Here is a 15,100-nt window from a genome sequence, read left to right on the forward strand (position 1 = left end):
TCAGTCGGGCGGGGTTGCTCCGGCACTCAGAAATTCAGGGAGATGTTGAGTTGGCGCAGGTTCCGGGGAACACAGCCTAGAACAATGAGGCTCCCTCATCTCGTTGGCTGACAAACAGAAGAGGGGGAGTTGAAGAATGCTTCAACTTCTTTTTTTGCTCCCTACCCGAGTGCCCTGAGGACTTTGAGTGGGATGAGGGAGACTTCAGGCTCCGCAAACGATCCTGGGACTTATCGGGTAGCTAGCAGCATCAGAGACCGCTCCCTCAAAGCCTTCGGGCCATGGCCCAGGATTAGGAGCACGACTTGGTGTTGTGGTCGCACTCCAGACACCAAAGACAAATGAGGAGCAGGTCCATCACTGACATCGGTTGGCGACAGGTACCACAGGGCTTTAAACCCGACTTTCGCGAAGACCTCAACACACCAGGAGGTAAATCTTGAAAATAGTTGACAAAATGTTGAAAAAAGCCTATAAAAAATGACAGTGGGGTAGCTCTTCTCCAGATCAGAGCTGGCTGTAAGAAATGACATTAGCACGACTGGGTATAGCCTATATAGGTACAGCAACTTCATTTCTGGTGTCGACGCCGCCGATGACGGACATGGAACCGGCCAAAGCCACCTACCAGCGAGCAGGGGTACTGCTCACGAAAAAATCTTCCGGATCCAGTCTGACACCTGAGGATAATTCTAGGGGAAGGAATCTGCGGTTAAACATCTCTATCAGATAAATTGAGTGATTGCCTACCTTGTTGTCTAATACACTCAAATGATTTTCTTTTAAAAGTTTACAACCGGTACAAACAATGATACATAATATTTGTTATTAGAACTGTTGACTTTCAAACAACTGAATGATGTTCTTTGTTCTTTTCAAACTGTGCTGAACAAAAATTAAAAGGCAATACTTTTTTTCTGGTTTTCTATTAATTCTTGAAATGCTCTGCTATATTCATTAGAAGGGCCGCATCAGTTAGTCAGTTTAGTCCCACTGTCTATCATTTGGGAAGGCTGAAACTAAATTCCTCATGTAGGAGTCTCACAATCGAGCAAGGAACTTGAGGTCTGTTTGTTCTGGGAAAAGAGGTGGGACTGGGCAACAAAGTGCGAGCCTTACCTAAAGCAAATGAAAATAATCAACTTCTGCTCATCCATAGGAAAGCTAATGGTCGAGATACATGCTGAACGCTTAGCAGAAATAATGCAAAAACAGACAAGGCTTGTTTTCAAAATGTTTGTATTTATATACTATGTACATTGGACATGCTAAATTAGTGGGGTATGTGTTTTTAATCTTTAGAAAAAGAAAGATCAACATTTTTGACACCTTTGAACAAACTGTATGAACATACAATTAGTCTTTAACTGTCATAAATACAATTTCCCACTCTATCTCCTGATGCAGGACCAGTAAATTATAAATGTTTAGCACAGTTTGACAGCATTTCATATTTAAATAAAATCACAGTATGAATAATTGTCAGTAACTAGAAACTTCAGAAAGAAAGATAGCGCTTTCACCATAACAGAAGACAAATGACACTGTATGAAACCGTGTATTACTAGAAACGGACATTGACATGGCCTAGGTGTCAGAGATACATTCCTGACTATTCATAGATGTGTAATTTTCCAAATTTTGCAAGAGAGGCAATTAAGGAAACAGTCTGGAAAATACTTGTCATGTAGCATTTTAAGCTTTCCTTACAACTAACAATGTGAAATATATCATATTGATAGGTGTCTAGTATCATACATTACCAAAAACACTGTTCTTACAAATTTCTATATAAGAGTTTGTGAATTTTTAAATAATTTCTTAAATTAAATATGCACACGGTCAGTTGCAGTATATTCATCATTTTAAATAGCCATGGTTTTATGATCTTCTTTGCACCAACTTGGAGTTACATTACATGAAATACAAGAAATCAACCTGAGTCTGTAAGCAGCACTTGAGATATTGTATTCCAGGGCATTATTTTCAATGTGATATTTACACTGCATTTTACAACATTTAAAAGTTGTAAAACATTTCCATCCATCCATCTGGACTACTAAAATAAAATTAAAAAAAAGTCTTCAGTAAAAAAAATTCCATGGTAAAATTCTGTACAGTATTCGTAGAAGCACCACTTTTGGAATTAACCATTTCTCGGTTACGTAGTCATAAATAATTTAGATCTGAAGCTCACTTCAATTTAACACTCTATCTGAAAGACAAAGAGAAAATCATGTTATTAAAAATAAAATCAGTATTTTAAGACCTGTCTAATCAAAGTAGAATGTTTTTTCCCTAATTTGTTTCTTATTTCAGCAGAATTTCTGTAAACAAGCAAATTACAAGTAATTGGTAAGGTTGGTTCTGAATGACATTTCTCCCCTGCAAAATCTTTGCATCTTACAATACTCGAAGCCTCCAAACTCTGAACCCCCATTTTTAAATGTATGCAGTGCTGTGGGCTCTAATACAGTTAAAGGGAGCTTGCTGTACCAAACTGAAGTGACACTGGGCACACTATATTGTAGCACAGTACCTACATTCTCAGTCACTCAGATATTTCTCACCACAGAAAAAACAGGAATATTCTCAGGTATATTAATGGGAGATTGGTGATAATTAATCTAAACAGACAAGATCTATAAGAATAAAGGTTACCAAAAGCAATGGTAGTAGTGGATACCACTGCTCTAAAATTATGTTTTAGCTTTTAAAACAAAGCCTCACCAGTGCATACATAATTTAGAAACTTCACCCATTTTACACAAAAATAATGCACTACTTTGTAAGGCTCCAAAACTGCTCACAGCAAATGCGCTGATATTGCTAAACATGGTCTGACTGGCAGCCTAAATAGTGAAGATGTGACTAATTGCCTTAAACCATATTCATTGCTTTACAGTACAAAGTTTGACAGTGTTGTGTGTTAGGAATAGACAATCGATTGGAATGCCATGTGAGTCTGTACTTACTGACAAAAATATGCGTTCAAGGGTTTCTATAAACCCCTCTCAAATCTCTTTCTACACTGGAGAAGGTTGTAAATATATTCCTGACAAACGCAGGAGTAAATTTTTTTCATTGCGACAAAAAAGGCGCTGTAGGAAAAGAGAATTTGCAGGTTTTCATGTGAGAAAATATTCTTCTGCATATCTGCTTAATACAAACATAGAAATCCCAATATTTGCTAGGAGTATGGTTTCCTGGCCTATTTCTGTAAACTCTTGAGAATTCACGCAAGTCGTAAATCACCAAGGCAAATTCACATCCTTGCTGGTGTGTTTTTACTTTTCTTTAAGAATGTGGCCCCTAATTAATTTTCATATTACCCATAATAGTTTTACATCGATTCTCAATTATTTACTTTGTTGTGTGTACATTTTTAAAAAAAAGTAAACAATGGCCATTCTTCCTTTCTTGCTTTTGGATATATTTGCATATAATCAGGGAGAATCTTGGGAGCATTCTCAGTAGCCTCAAATTGTTAAATTTTGCTAACATGTTAACACATTTTCATACCTTAACCAAAGTCAGTAACACATGTTGAGCTTACAGCTCAGTGCATTTCCATAAAACTCATGCTGTAATAGTGAAGGGTTTTGCAGTATTAAATCATACAAACAAGAATGACCTTATAGATATACATACTGCCTTAGAGGCAGACAATCCTTTCACAAATCCATTCTATTGGACTGTAAGCTGGAGTCCAAAGTTTTGTTTTGCAGTGGGTTGGGCCTACTTGCCCTGTGGACACAATAAACATGAAAACTGTTATTTTATGACACCCAACTTTATGCGTTGGTAACTGCCTAGGAATCTGGTAAGGACTTCTGTAGATCTGTGAGATTTGGCGATAGCGTTCAGCGTAGCCTCTTATAGAACAGTGAGGAGAATCCATGCAGGCTCGAGATCTTGGCAAACTTAAGTTTAGAGATTCCAGATATTACCTTTGCGATTTCCTTTGGAAGTTCAAGGCCCTTGGCTAGGTCAAGAGTCAGATTTAATATGCTCTAGTCCTAACGATAAACCATATCATCCTAATCCTCTAGCCAATCACTAAGCTGTAAACCTTGATAGAAGCAATGCAAAATATGAAATTTCTCTTCCTTTGAATATACCTCTTTGCTCTCAACATCTCTCATTACAGTGACACTCTATCTTTTTATTTCAGCCTGCAGATGAGAGGTCAATAAGCTTCGTCTCCCCACTAATATTTTTGGTTAGCTCTAAAGTGAGAAAACTCAGCCGTAGCCTATGTTTGCTTTAAATCCTGTAGGTTCATCACAAAATTAACTTGCCTATTTTCTGAAAGGGCAAACTGCTTTATCTCGGGGACTGTACAATGAGGCTAGGCCATCTATAATTAAACAAATGGTCCACATGTGCATATTTTGTGTTTCTCTCAGAAGTTGTGAAATCTATGTCAGACTTGTGGGTAGCGCTCCTACAAAGTCGCTAGCATAAGTTTACATTGTCCCAATTCCAAAATTAGCGAATGCCCAAGGACGAAATAATTACTACAGTAGCAGGCGCGGTTCCTCCATTGGGGCGTGGGGGCGTAGCCCCCCCTGCCGCCCGCAGCTCCCTCGGCGTTTTTTATTTAGTTAAGACTGACAACAATCATATCAATGAATCAACATGACGTCAGACCGCCCTGCCCCTTCAGAGTCTGAAGGGGTGGGCGGTCTGGCGTCATGTTGATTGATTGACATGATTGTACAGGCACCAGGCAGGCAGCAACACAAGTGCGCATGAGTGGGGACGGAGGGTGAATTTTTACCCGTGCCCACGCATGCGCACTTGTGTTTTTGCGACGTTGCGCATGCCCATTAGGAGCCCTAATGGGCTTGCTGCGGGCGAGAAGGTACCTGTGCCCCTGGCGCCAGGATTGGCCAGGGGCGCTGTGAGCCTGTGACATGTGGGGAGCAGAGCCCAGAGATGGCGCGGACCGGGACCGGCAGCAAGGTAAGAACAATAGTTACTTACCTGTAATCTGTGGTTCTCCAGTATTGGTGTCTTTCATAGATTCACATGCCTGAATCATTCCCCGTCGCCGGAGTGGGAGTCCCACGGTATATAAAAAAGCAATAATATGCCTGTAATAACCAAAAAACCTTGGTAATAACCAACCAGGAAGTAAAGTAGCCCTAGCTACAGGAGCAAAAAGCTCCCACACTCATGACTATCTTAGTCATTATGTTAGACCAAACTGCAGCCAATCAGGCGACAGCACCCACCAGAATGTTCTCCCCAGAGGCTCAGGCTCTCAGATTTTCTCGCACAGGAGTGAAACCAACATAAATTGCCTGAGGGAGCCTCTGAGGGGAGGTGGGCGGGTTGCATGTGAATCTATGAAAGACACCAATACTGGAGAACCACAGATTACAGGTAACTATTGTTCTTCTCCAGTATTTGGGGTGTCTTTCATAGATTCACATACCTGAATCAGAATAGATAGCAGTACACAAAACCTAATGCTCATAGACGCTAACAGTATTATAGTATACATGCATAATGATAAAATGCAAAAGAAACATGGTAAAGCGTCTAGAAAAGAGCATAGAGGAGGCGGGAGAAACAGAGGCTCACCTTATTGGAAAAGATTGCGAAGAACTGCTCTTCCCACCGAAGCATCTGCATCACTTGCTGAGTCCAGACAGTAGTGCCTCGTGAACGTGTGCCTGCTGGACCACGTTGCAGCTCTGCAGATGTGCAGAAGAGGCACAGCAGCAAACAGAGCAGTGGAAGAGGAAACTGCCCTTGTAGAATGCGCTCTTGGTAAGGCCTGTAAGGGTCTTCCTGCCTGTTGATGACAGAGTGCGATTGCTGACGAGACCCATCTGGCGATAGTCTGTTTGGACACTGCACAGCCTTGGCGCAGTCTGCCATAGGCCACAAACAACTGATCTGTCTTGCGTAATGTTGATGTCCTTGAAAGATAAAACTTGAGGCACCTCTTGATGTCCAAAGAGTGCAAAGCTCGTTCAGCCGGTGTTTGTGGATTAGGAAAAAATGTCTTGAGGATTATTGGCTCATTTAAATGAAAGTCCGACGGGACCTTGGGCATGTACCTTGGATTGGTACGCAGTACCACCGAATCAGAGGCAAATTGCAAAAAAATGTTATTTTGTCGTGAAAGCCTGAATGTCACTGACCCTTCTTGTAGATGTTAAAGCCAATAACAAGGAGACCTTCCAAGTAATAAACTTAAGGTCAACCTTATGTATCGGCTCAAAGGGGTGACGCATGAGCTGAGTTAGTACCACATTCAAATGCCAAGCCGGAGGCGGCCGTCGAATTGGAGGGAACATACGAAATAGACCCTTGAAAAATTGCTGGATTATTCTTGAAGAAAACAGAGAGTTCGATCCGTCCTGACGGAAACAGGAAATGGCTGCCAGAAACACCTTCAGGGTTGAATGCGCTAAACCTGATCTAGCTAGTTGCAGGAAGAAGGGTAATATTTGCTCTGGTCTAGTATGAAAAGGATGTAGATTAACAGTCTGGCACCAGGCACAGAAACGCTTCCACTTAAGTTTGTAGGTCTTTATGGTCGATGGTGCTCTGGCGTTAGTCAACACCTCTTGACAATCATGAGGAATGTCTAAGTGGGCGAATTCATTGTGCTGAGGAGCCAAGCTGACAATTTCAGCGAAGCTGGGTCCGGATGGTACACTTTGCCTTCCTGAACTGTGAGGAGATTCGGTATTCGAGGCAGTTGTATTGGTTCGCACACCGAGAGGAGGAGAAGCTCGGTGAACCAATATTGCCGGGGCCACCTTGGAGCAATCAGGATTAGACGACATGGCTGACTCCTCATCTTCCTTATGACCTTGGGAATCAACGGAATTGGCGGAAAGGCGTATGCAAATATTCGACACCAATTCATCGAAAGGGCATCCCCGCACGAGTCCTTGTGGGGAATCCAGCTTGCAAAGCGATGGCATTTCCGGTTCTGGGCTGTTGCAAATAAATCCAGGTCAGGATGACCCCACTCTCGGAATATCTGATCCAGGGATAGTTGATGCAGGTCCCATTCGTGATTGCTCCCTGCGGACCTGCTGAGTGAATCCGCCAGGACATTGGCAACCCCTGGCACATGGATCGCCGACAGCTTGATGCTGTGATCCAGAGCCCAATTCCAAATCTCCTGCGCCTGACGGGACAACCGGGCTGATCTTGTGCCCCCCTGCTTGTTCAGGTAATGCATGCTGGTTGTGTTGTCCATTCGTATCAACACTGTAGAGCCCTCCAAGATCACCTGAAAGGATTTCACAGCGAGAAAAATGGCTCTTAGTTCCAATAGATTTATGTGCCATTTTCTCTGCTGAATGTTCCATTTGCCACTGACTGTCATCCCTTGGAGATGGGCGCCCCAGCCCTCCAGAGAAGCATCCGTGGTCACGATGAATCTGGGCCCTTCTGTCAGGAATGCGCAACCCACCTGTAGGTTGCCATCTTGCCCCCACCACTGGATGGAGTTTCTCATCCGAGGAGTTAAGTTGATGACGTCCTCGAATGAACCTGTGATTTGCACCCACTGACGACTGAGTTCCTCCTGCAAAGGTCTCATTCGCAGGCGACAGTTGGGGGTGAGAGGGATACATGGCGAGAGCATCCTGAGGAAAGACTTGAACTTGCGAACAGAAACGCACAGTCTTCTTAGCAGTGATGAGGACATCTTGCGAATCTTCGCTTGCCTTTCTTTTGATATGAACACCTGGGCGAGTCTTGTGTCCAGCGTGGCTCCCAAGAAAGACTTTCTCTGAGATGGAATTAGGTGGGACTTCTTGAAGTTCACCGAAAACCCCAGGCTCTGGAATAGTGATAGGCATCTCTGAACGTGAGTTCTTGCAAGGTCGATGGAACTGGCCTTGATAAGGCAGTCGTCCAAATATGGATACATTTGAACTCCCTCTAGTCTCAGGCGTGCAGCCACCGGGACTAACATTTTTGTGAAGACTCTGGGGGCCGAACGTAGCCCAAAGGGAAGTACCTTGAACTGGAAGTCCCTGCCAACCACTCTGAATCGCAAGAACTTCCGGTGCCTGGGAAAGATGGGCACATGGAAGTATGCGTCCTGAAGGTCGAGTGTTGCCATGTGATCTTCTACTGAGAGAAACTGGAGGATTTCTTGAAGCGTCAACATTCTGAAAGATAATTTCTTGAGGTACTTGTTGAGGGCACGCAGGTCGAGGATGGGGCGCCATTCCCCCGACTTCTTGCGGATCAGGAAAAATCTTGAATAAAAACCTGTTCCCTTCTGATGTTGAGGTACCCTTTCTATTGCTCCTTTCCGAATCATAGAGTGAATTTGGGAAAACAGCTCCTTGAGATGAGCTGGAGGTGGTCCTCTTGGGGGAGAATTTGGAGGGGTTTTGACAAATTCGAGAATGTGACCTCTGGAAACCACATCCAGGACCCATCTGTCCGTGGTAATCTTGGACCAATTTGAGTAAAAATTGGATATTCTTCCTCCAATTTGTTTCAGGCTGGGACAAAGTGGTGGCAGGATGCGACTCTCACTTGCTTTTGTTGTCTCTTCCTCGATAAGAGGTTTTACCTCTTGGTTGAGAGTAATTATTTCTCTTTTGGCCATATGTTTGTTGATGGTATGGCTGGTATCTCTGATTTCCTTGGGCGTTACTGTAGGAACGTTGCTGAGAATAACCTCCTCTGTTCGAGAAACTGCCTCTTCCTCTTGCACCACGAAAGGAAGACTTTCGAAATTGGAGAGAGCCCAGCGACCGTGCCGTCTCTGTGTCCTTCTTTATGGCTTGTAAAGCCTCGTCAACATGTTGACCAAAAAGGAACTCTCCATCATAGGCCATGTCCATGATCTTTGTCTGGACCTCCAAGCGGAAAGATGTAGCCTTTAACCAGCCTTGCCTTCGGAGAACAGCTGCTCCTGCCAGCTGTCTAAAACCTGTAGCTGCCACGTCCACTGCAGCATCAATTATTTCAGAGGAAACGCTCTCGCCCTCTAATAGGACCTTTTTTGCTTCAGATCTATCCGGTTCTGCAAGCTTCTCGATGAAAGGCGATATGTCGGACCACATCTGCCTACCATACCTTCCAAGTATTGCCAATGAATTTGCGGCTCGGACTGTGGTTGCCGCAATAGTTGACACCTTCTTCCCTATCGAGTCAAGACGTCTACCGTCCTTATCAGGGGGAGCAGAGACCTGTGTAGATGGATTCCTGGCTCTTCTTTGTGCTGCCTGTGTGACTACGGACTCCGTCTTAGCCTGACCAATCAGGCATGCAGGCGATGAACTAGGTGCTCTATATTTTGTATCCACCCTAGGTAGTACTGCTGGTAGAGAATTTGGCGTTTTCATTATTTTTAGACCTTCCTTCCATATGTAGTCAATAATGGGAATAGACCAACTTTGTCTTTGGGGCAAGTCCTTAAAATCATATAGGAAGCATTAGTCTTGTTTAGCCTCCATTGTGATGAGGAACCTTTTAGTAGCTCTATCCATAATCTTATGGAAGCTGGCAATGTCCACCGGTGGAGAGTCCGCCGTAGGCGGGACTGCTGGAGAAGGGGTTTGAGCCTGATACTCGTCCCACTCCGACGATACCGACTTGTCATCTAAATTCACCGTCTTCTCGTTCGTCTTCTGAAGAATTGTCCCCCTCTACCTGATGGGAAGGTGCTGGTGAAGAAGGTAGTGCAGACCGTGCTTCTTCAGCTGCCACTTGAGGATTTGATTCTTGAAGTCCTAACGTTGCCGTAGATGGTCTTGGCCTAGGCGTAGAGACATGAGATTCACCTGATTCTGAAGGTGGGAATCTGCGATAATAATCGCTCAACATATATTGGAGGTTTTGGAACAATTCTGTAGGCAATTGCATGCCAGGTGTAGACCCAGTCTGCCGACTAGCGTGCTCCTGGAAATTTTCTTCCTCCTCTTGATCTACGTCTTGTATCTTTATAAGCAAGTCCGAAGGGCTCCTGGCCGCACGGAAATTGTCATCCTCGTAGGATTCTTCTTCCTCAGAATCCAACAATTTATCCGGTAGTTTCAAAGGAGACAAAGCTGTGGAGGTTGAACCACGCTTTTGCAGGAGCGACGCGGTGGTCGCCGGTGATGGCAAAGGTATTATGGATGCTCCTGCCGACCACACTTGCATTGTCATACAGGTTGACAGAGGGGGCGTCGACGGAATCACCGAGGATGATGACAAGCTTGCTTCCCCATACGTTGGGAGCACCGTCGACGGTAATGGCTTCATCGACGATGAAGTCGTTGACGAGGATGATTTCTTCGACGTCGACGAGGTCGTCGACGGATTTATCACTTTCTTCGTAGACGGTAACTTCGTCGACGAGGGCGGCGTCGACGGTAACTTCGCCGTCGATGGTAACTTAGTCGTCGAGGACGACGTCGACGGTAGCTTCGTCGACGGGGATGTCGTTGACGGTAAGGTCTTCTTCGTAGACGGTAATAAATTCGTCGACGACTGAGTCGACGTCGAAGAGCCCGTCGACGGTACTTTCCGGCTTCCCGTCGACGGTGGAACGTCGACGATCGATGGGACTATCTTCGTCGACGAAATGGGTCTAACTTGTACGTGAACCAACGTCGACGGTGAGGAGGCTGAAGCCATCACCATAGATGATTTTGGTGAGGAGAAGGTCACTGTTGAAGTGGAAGAAGTGGCCACATGAAGAGACGGCGACGATGAGGCTGCTCTTGAGTCTGTCCTGGCCAGAGGTGTAACCTGAGGTGAAACCTTAGGAGCAGGTGCTTTGGAAACTGTAGATTTTCCAGATTTTCCTGAGCGCGCAGATGTCACAGGAGGAGACACCTTCTTGGAGGTAGTAGGCAAACCAGAATCCTGAGAGGATTGGGCCTTCTTCAAAGTTTTAGCCCTAGGAGAAGCCAACTCAGCCTCAGTCTTTCTCTTCCTTGAGGAGACAGAAGACCCTGAGGCAATGCTCCCTACCTCTGAAAGAGGGTTATCCTTGTCCTTGATCCTCTGAAGCCACAGGAGCAGACGACCCTCTCTGTCCCTGAGGGTCTTTTGAGGGAAGGTTCTGCAGATTTTACATTCCTTCGCCTCATGATCCGGATACAGACAGTATATACATTTTTTGTGTGGGTCCTCCTTAAAAAGCCTTAGCTTCCCACAGGAATCACAAGCCCTAAAAAGGGATTTAGAAGTAGACATTCTTTGAAGGGTAAAAAACCAACCAAAGTAAGAGAAACTGAGCAGAGCTCAGGGAGACTCCCTTCACACGACGTGCGGTAGAAAATCTGAGAGCCTGAGCCTTTGGGGAGAACATTCTGGTGGGTGCTGTCGCCTGATTGGCTGCAGTTTGGTCTAACATAATGACTAAGATAGTCATGAGTGTGGGAGCTTTTTGCTCCTGTAGCTAGGGCTACTTTACTTCCTGGTTGGTTATTACCAAGGTTTTTTGGTTATTACAGGCATATTATTGCTTTTTTATATACCGTGGGACTCCCACTCCGACGACGGGGAATGATTCAGGCATGTGAATCTATGAAAGACATCCCAAATACTGGAGAAGAGTGTGTGTTTTTCTTTTATTTTAAAGTGTTTGGTGCGAGCGTGCGTGTATGCATGAATGTTTGATGGAGAGTGTTGCGAATGGATGTGTTTGTGTGTATGTGTGTGAATACATTTCTTTGAGTGTTGTGTATGTGTTTAGGAAGGACTGCTGCAGACAATGTACTCCCCTCTATTAGAGTTTCCTGCTGGCCCTTATGCACCAGCGCATTCATCAGAGACCTCTCTTGTGAAAAGCAGTCTTTCACCACTATTTGTTGCACAGCCGTTTTGATCTGCATGTGCCTATTATGCTAGCACTTAGTTACAAGTGGGGGACTTGTGCCCGATCCTTAGAACTCATTCCGCTAGCGACAACAAAGTTTAGCTCTAATTCCAGCCAGCTCCCTAGTTGACTAAAACAGTGTTGTCATGGGCACATCCATTTATCAACATGCATTAGAACTTTGTCGTCCGCTAAAAACAGCCGAAATTGAGCAAACGGCTCCTGGAAATGGCTGCACGGACACTCGTCTGTGCCTCCACTTTCATCTACACGGGGTGCCGAGGAGCAACCAGTTCAATGGGAGGAGCGGTGCATATAATCCCGCCCCTGACGACACATCACCATAGCTCAGATGGGGCTGTTTCCTGTCAGTTTGGCCAGAGTTAGATGACTAGAACACAAAGTATTTTACAAAGGGGGCAGGATGCGCTCTCAGGCCAGAGTCCTGTTTTGTATTTTGAAAATACCAAACAACATTACGCATCCCATGTACATATCTCTTTGGATGCATAACTCCCGGTTCCCTCACAGATGACAGGGAACGAAACGCATTGTGATCCTGGTCCTCTCGTGTTGCTATACAGGATAGAACTGTGCAAAGTGCGAACCCGTGCACTGACTGTTTCCAAGGTAGAACTAAGAACAATGCAACTGTCAGACTGTTTGCTACATGCGTAGAGCTATACGCTACAGAACCCTGTACTCTTGGCTGTCCAGGGAGAGGTGTGTGCAGTTTGACCCCGGGACTACGAGGGATAGCGCACCAGTTTGCTGGGGGAGAGGGGAGACAACTTGCCTGGGATTTTGATGAGATTGGTGAGAAGTGGGGCAACTGGATTTATGCTATTTTGCAGTAATGACGTTTTCCGCCAAATGATGCGTTTTTTGCTGTTCCCTCATAACTATCAACTGCTGCATAATCTCCAGATTTTAACCAAAAATGTTTCTAGCTCAAACCGGTAAAAAATTACTAACATGCATTGGCATCGCCACTAGGTATCGCTTTTGTCACCTTGTAAAGTTTAGCCATGCAGCACATACATACATGGCATCGCCAATTACAGAGTGACACAAACTTCCGTAGGCCAACACTGAGGAATGTAGAATTGGGAAGAAAAGGCGTCAAGAGAGTGACTGATACTCAGTGTATTACGAGAGCATTTGCTGCGAGATGGTGATGATGCAAGATGAGTTGTGCTGAGCAGGATAAGGACCCTCTAGAAACAAGTCTCTATTAATATAAATGGCTTTTTTAAATAAAAAAGAACATCATGTCCCTGGACTTCCCTTAGGGTCACCTAAGCGGTGGACTTGCAAGTCTGTTAGTTGGTCTGAAAAGGATAATGGAGGAATAGAAGAGGGAAGAGTAAAAGTGTAGATGAGCTGAAATAAAATAGTAAGGTTAGAACCCAACGCTCTAGCGGGAAGATGGGAGGCAGGAGTCTGAGTTATGGCACAGTATTGGACAAGGATGTAATGGTATTCTATGTGTCATCTGCACCTGAGAGTCTGTATCCCAGTCAGCAAGGTCTTAGAGCTGAGATTTTCATGAAAGTCTTATAGTCTGAATTCAGCACCTGAGCGTAATAGGAAGGAATGTATGAAGCTCTGTGGTTATACTGAATAAGCAGCTACCTATGTTATGTCATCTATTAATGTAATAACTGCACTTTCACAATTGCTTTATTAACCTTCCTGCTTTCTCAAATTTGCTTGAAAATGCACGATTTTTCTTCTCTTTTTTCAAAACCCCTTATGGGGTTCGGGCTCGCTCGCTACAGTGCAGTATGCAAATCAGTTTGCGCCCCACCACTTTAAAATGTCACCAGCCGCCCCTGTACAGTAGTACTGAACTGCAAACAAGACTGCTGCTCCCTCATTCTTTGCTGTACTGAAATAAAAGTGTTGCTCTCTGAACCTTTTTTAAATGTATACTTTCCCAATACTTTAGGGTTATGCGTCCCCTGTAGCAGGCTGATGTGTCCCTTGGCGCACCTTCACCATAAGATATACATTAAGAGATTTAACCGTCTAATATTCTCAACAATGGTTTGTCCTCTAGCGAGAAGGTGAAAAGATCTCCCATATCGATGTCAGATAAATGTCTCTTCTCAAACACCAAACTGAACTGTCAAATAGTAATAGACCTCGTATCTTTCCAACCCTCTGCACTTCTCTTGTGACATACCCATGTATACTATAGGAGTAACCATTATCCTGAATCAATAAATAATTTGCCCACTCCGTCCCTTGGTCTAAAGCAATAAATTAACAACTAATTCCGTCTGAACTCCCAGAGACAACACCTCAGCTCATAACACAACCAACATTAGTATGTAAATTGTTGTCTTTTACACAATTTGCTTTGGAATCTTTTTTGGCGCTGACCCTCTTAATATGATGGAGACCAGTAGCACAAGCAGTGACGATGTCACCATTCAATAGAAGACCTTCTTTCCTTTCCTTCTCAACTGTGTGACAATGTGGAGAGTGTCACATTGCAGAAGGATGCTTACAGGAAACAGATTGAATGTCACTTGCTCGCACCAGGTGGACCATCACAAAAGCACTCATCACCAGCAGGCTGAACTACGGCAACATTCTGTACACCAGAATCTCCAAACAACTCCTACACAGACTCCAAAATGCAGACGCAAAACTCATACACGACCCCCCAAACCACTCCCACATTAAAATGCATCTCAAGAAGCTCCACTAGCTCCCCATTCACAAGCACAGCCAATTCAAACTTCTCATGCACACACACAAAGCCCTACACAACACAGGACCAGTAAACTTGAACAGCTACATACACTTTTACCACCCCACCGGACACTTATGCCCTGTCTCTCTCTCACACATTCCCCTCATTCACTAAAGCAAAACTGCAGATCGTTCATTCTCCTACATCGCACCCAAGACATGGAACAACTTTCCTCAACACATCAGAGCTTCCTCCTCACTTTCTGAGTTCTGTAAGTTGCTGAAGACTTGGCTCTTCATATAAGTTCCTTGGGGACTACACACCTACAAACTTTGACCAAGCACCTGGATACCCCCTGAGGTGATTAGTTCACTATACAAATCAATATAACATAACACAAGAGACAAGAAAGCAAACAGAGTGGCCCCATTAGTATATCATTTTGTTGAAGAAACTCAGTGATGGGACAGAAGGCTCTGTGTTTCTGAAAACTATTCATAAATAGGTCTTAAAACAGCTGCATGTTGTAGAGTCCCTGTGTACAGGCAACTTTTATGACCTCCTATTTTTGTCTGATGAAGTGAACT

At 44.4% G+C, this 15,100-nt stretch overlaps 1 protein-coding gene across 4 annotated transcripts in view; it reads right to left on the reverse strand.

Annotated features, from left to right (window-relative positions):
- Nucleotides 1-2,064: 2,064 nt before the first annotated feature.
- Nucleotides 2,065-15,100, reverse strand: part of USP42 (ubiquitin specific peptidase 42) — a 525,507-nt gene continuing 512,471 nt past the window's right edge. For all 4 annotated transcript variants that reach the window (XM_078665145.1, XM_078665143.1, XM_078665146.1 and 1 more), the window contains exon 18: nucleotides 2,065-2,215. In XM_078665145.1, the coding sequence (XP_078521271.1) occupies nucleotides 2,199-2,215 (17 nt within the window). In that variant the 3' untranslated portion in view covers nucleotides 2,065-2,198. The remainder of the gene's footprint in view (nucleotides 2,216-15,100) is intronic.

This window comes from Lissotriton helveticus, chromosome 10 (genome assembly GCF_964261635.1).
Source record: "Lissotriton helveticus chromosome 10, aLisHel1.1, whole genome shotgun sequence".
Lineage (NCBI taxonomy): Eukaryota > Metazoa > Chordata > Amphibia > Caudata > Salamandridae > Lissotriton > Lissotriton helveticus.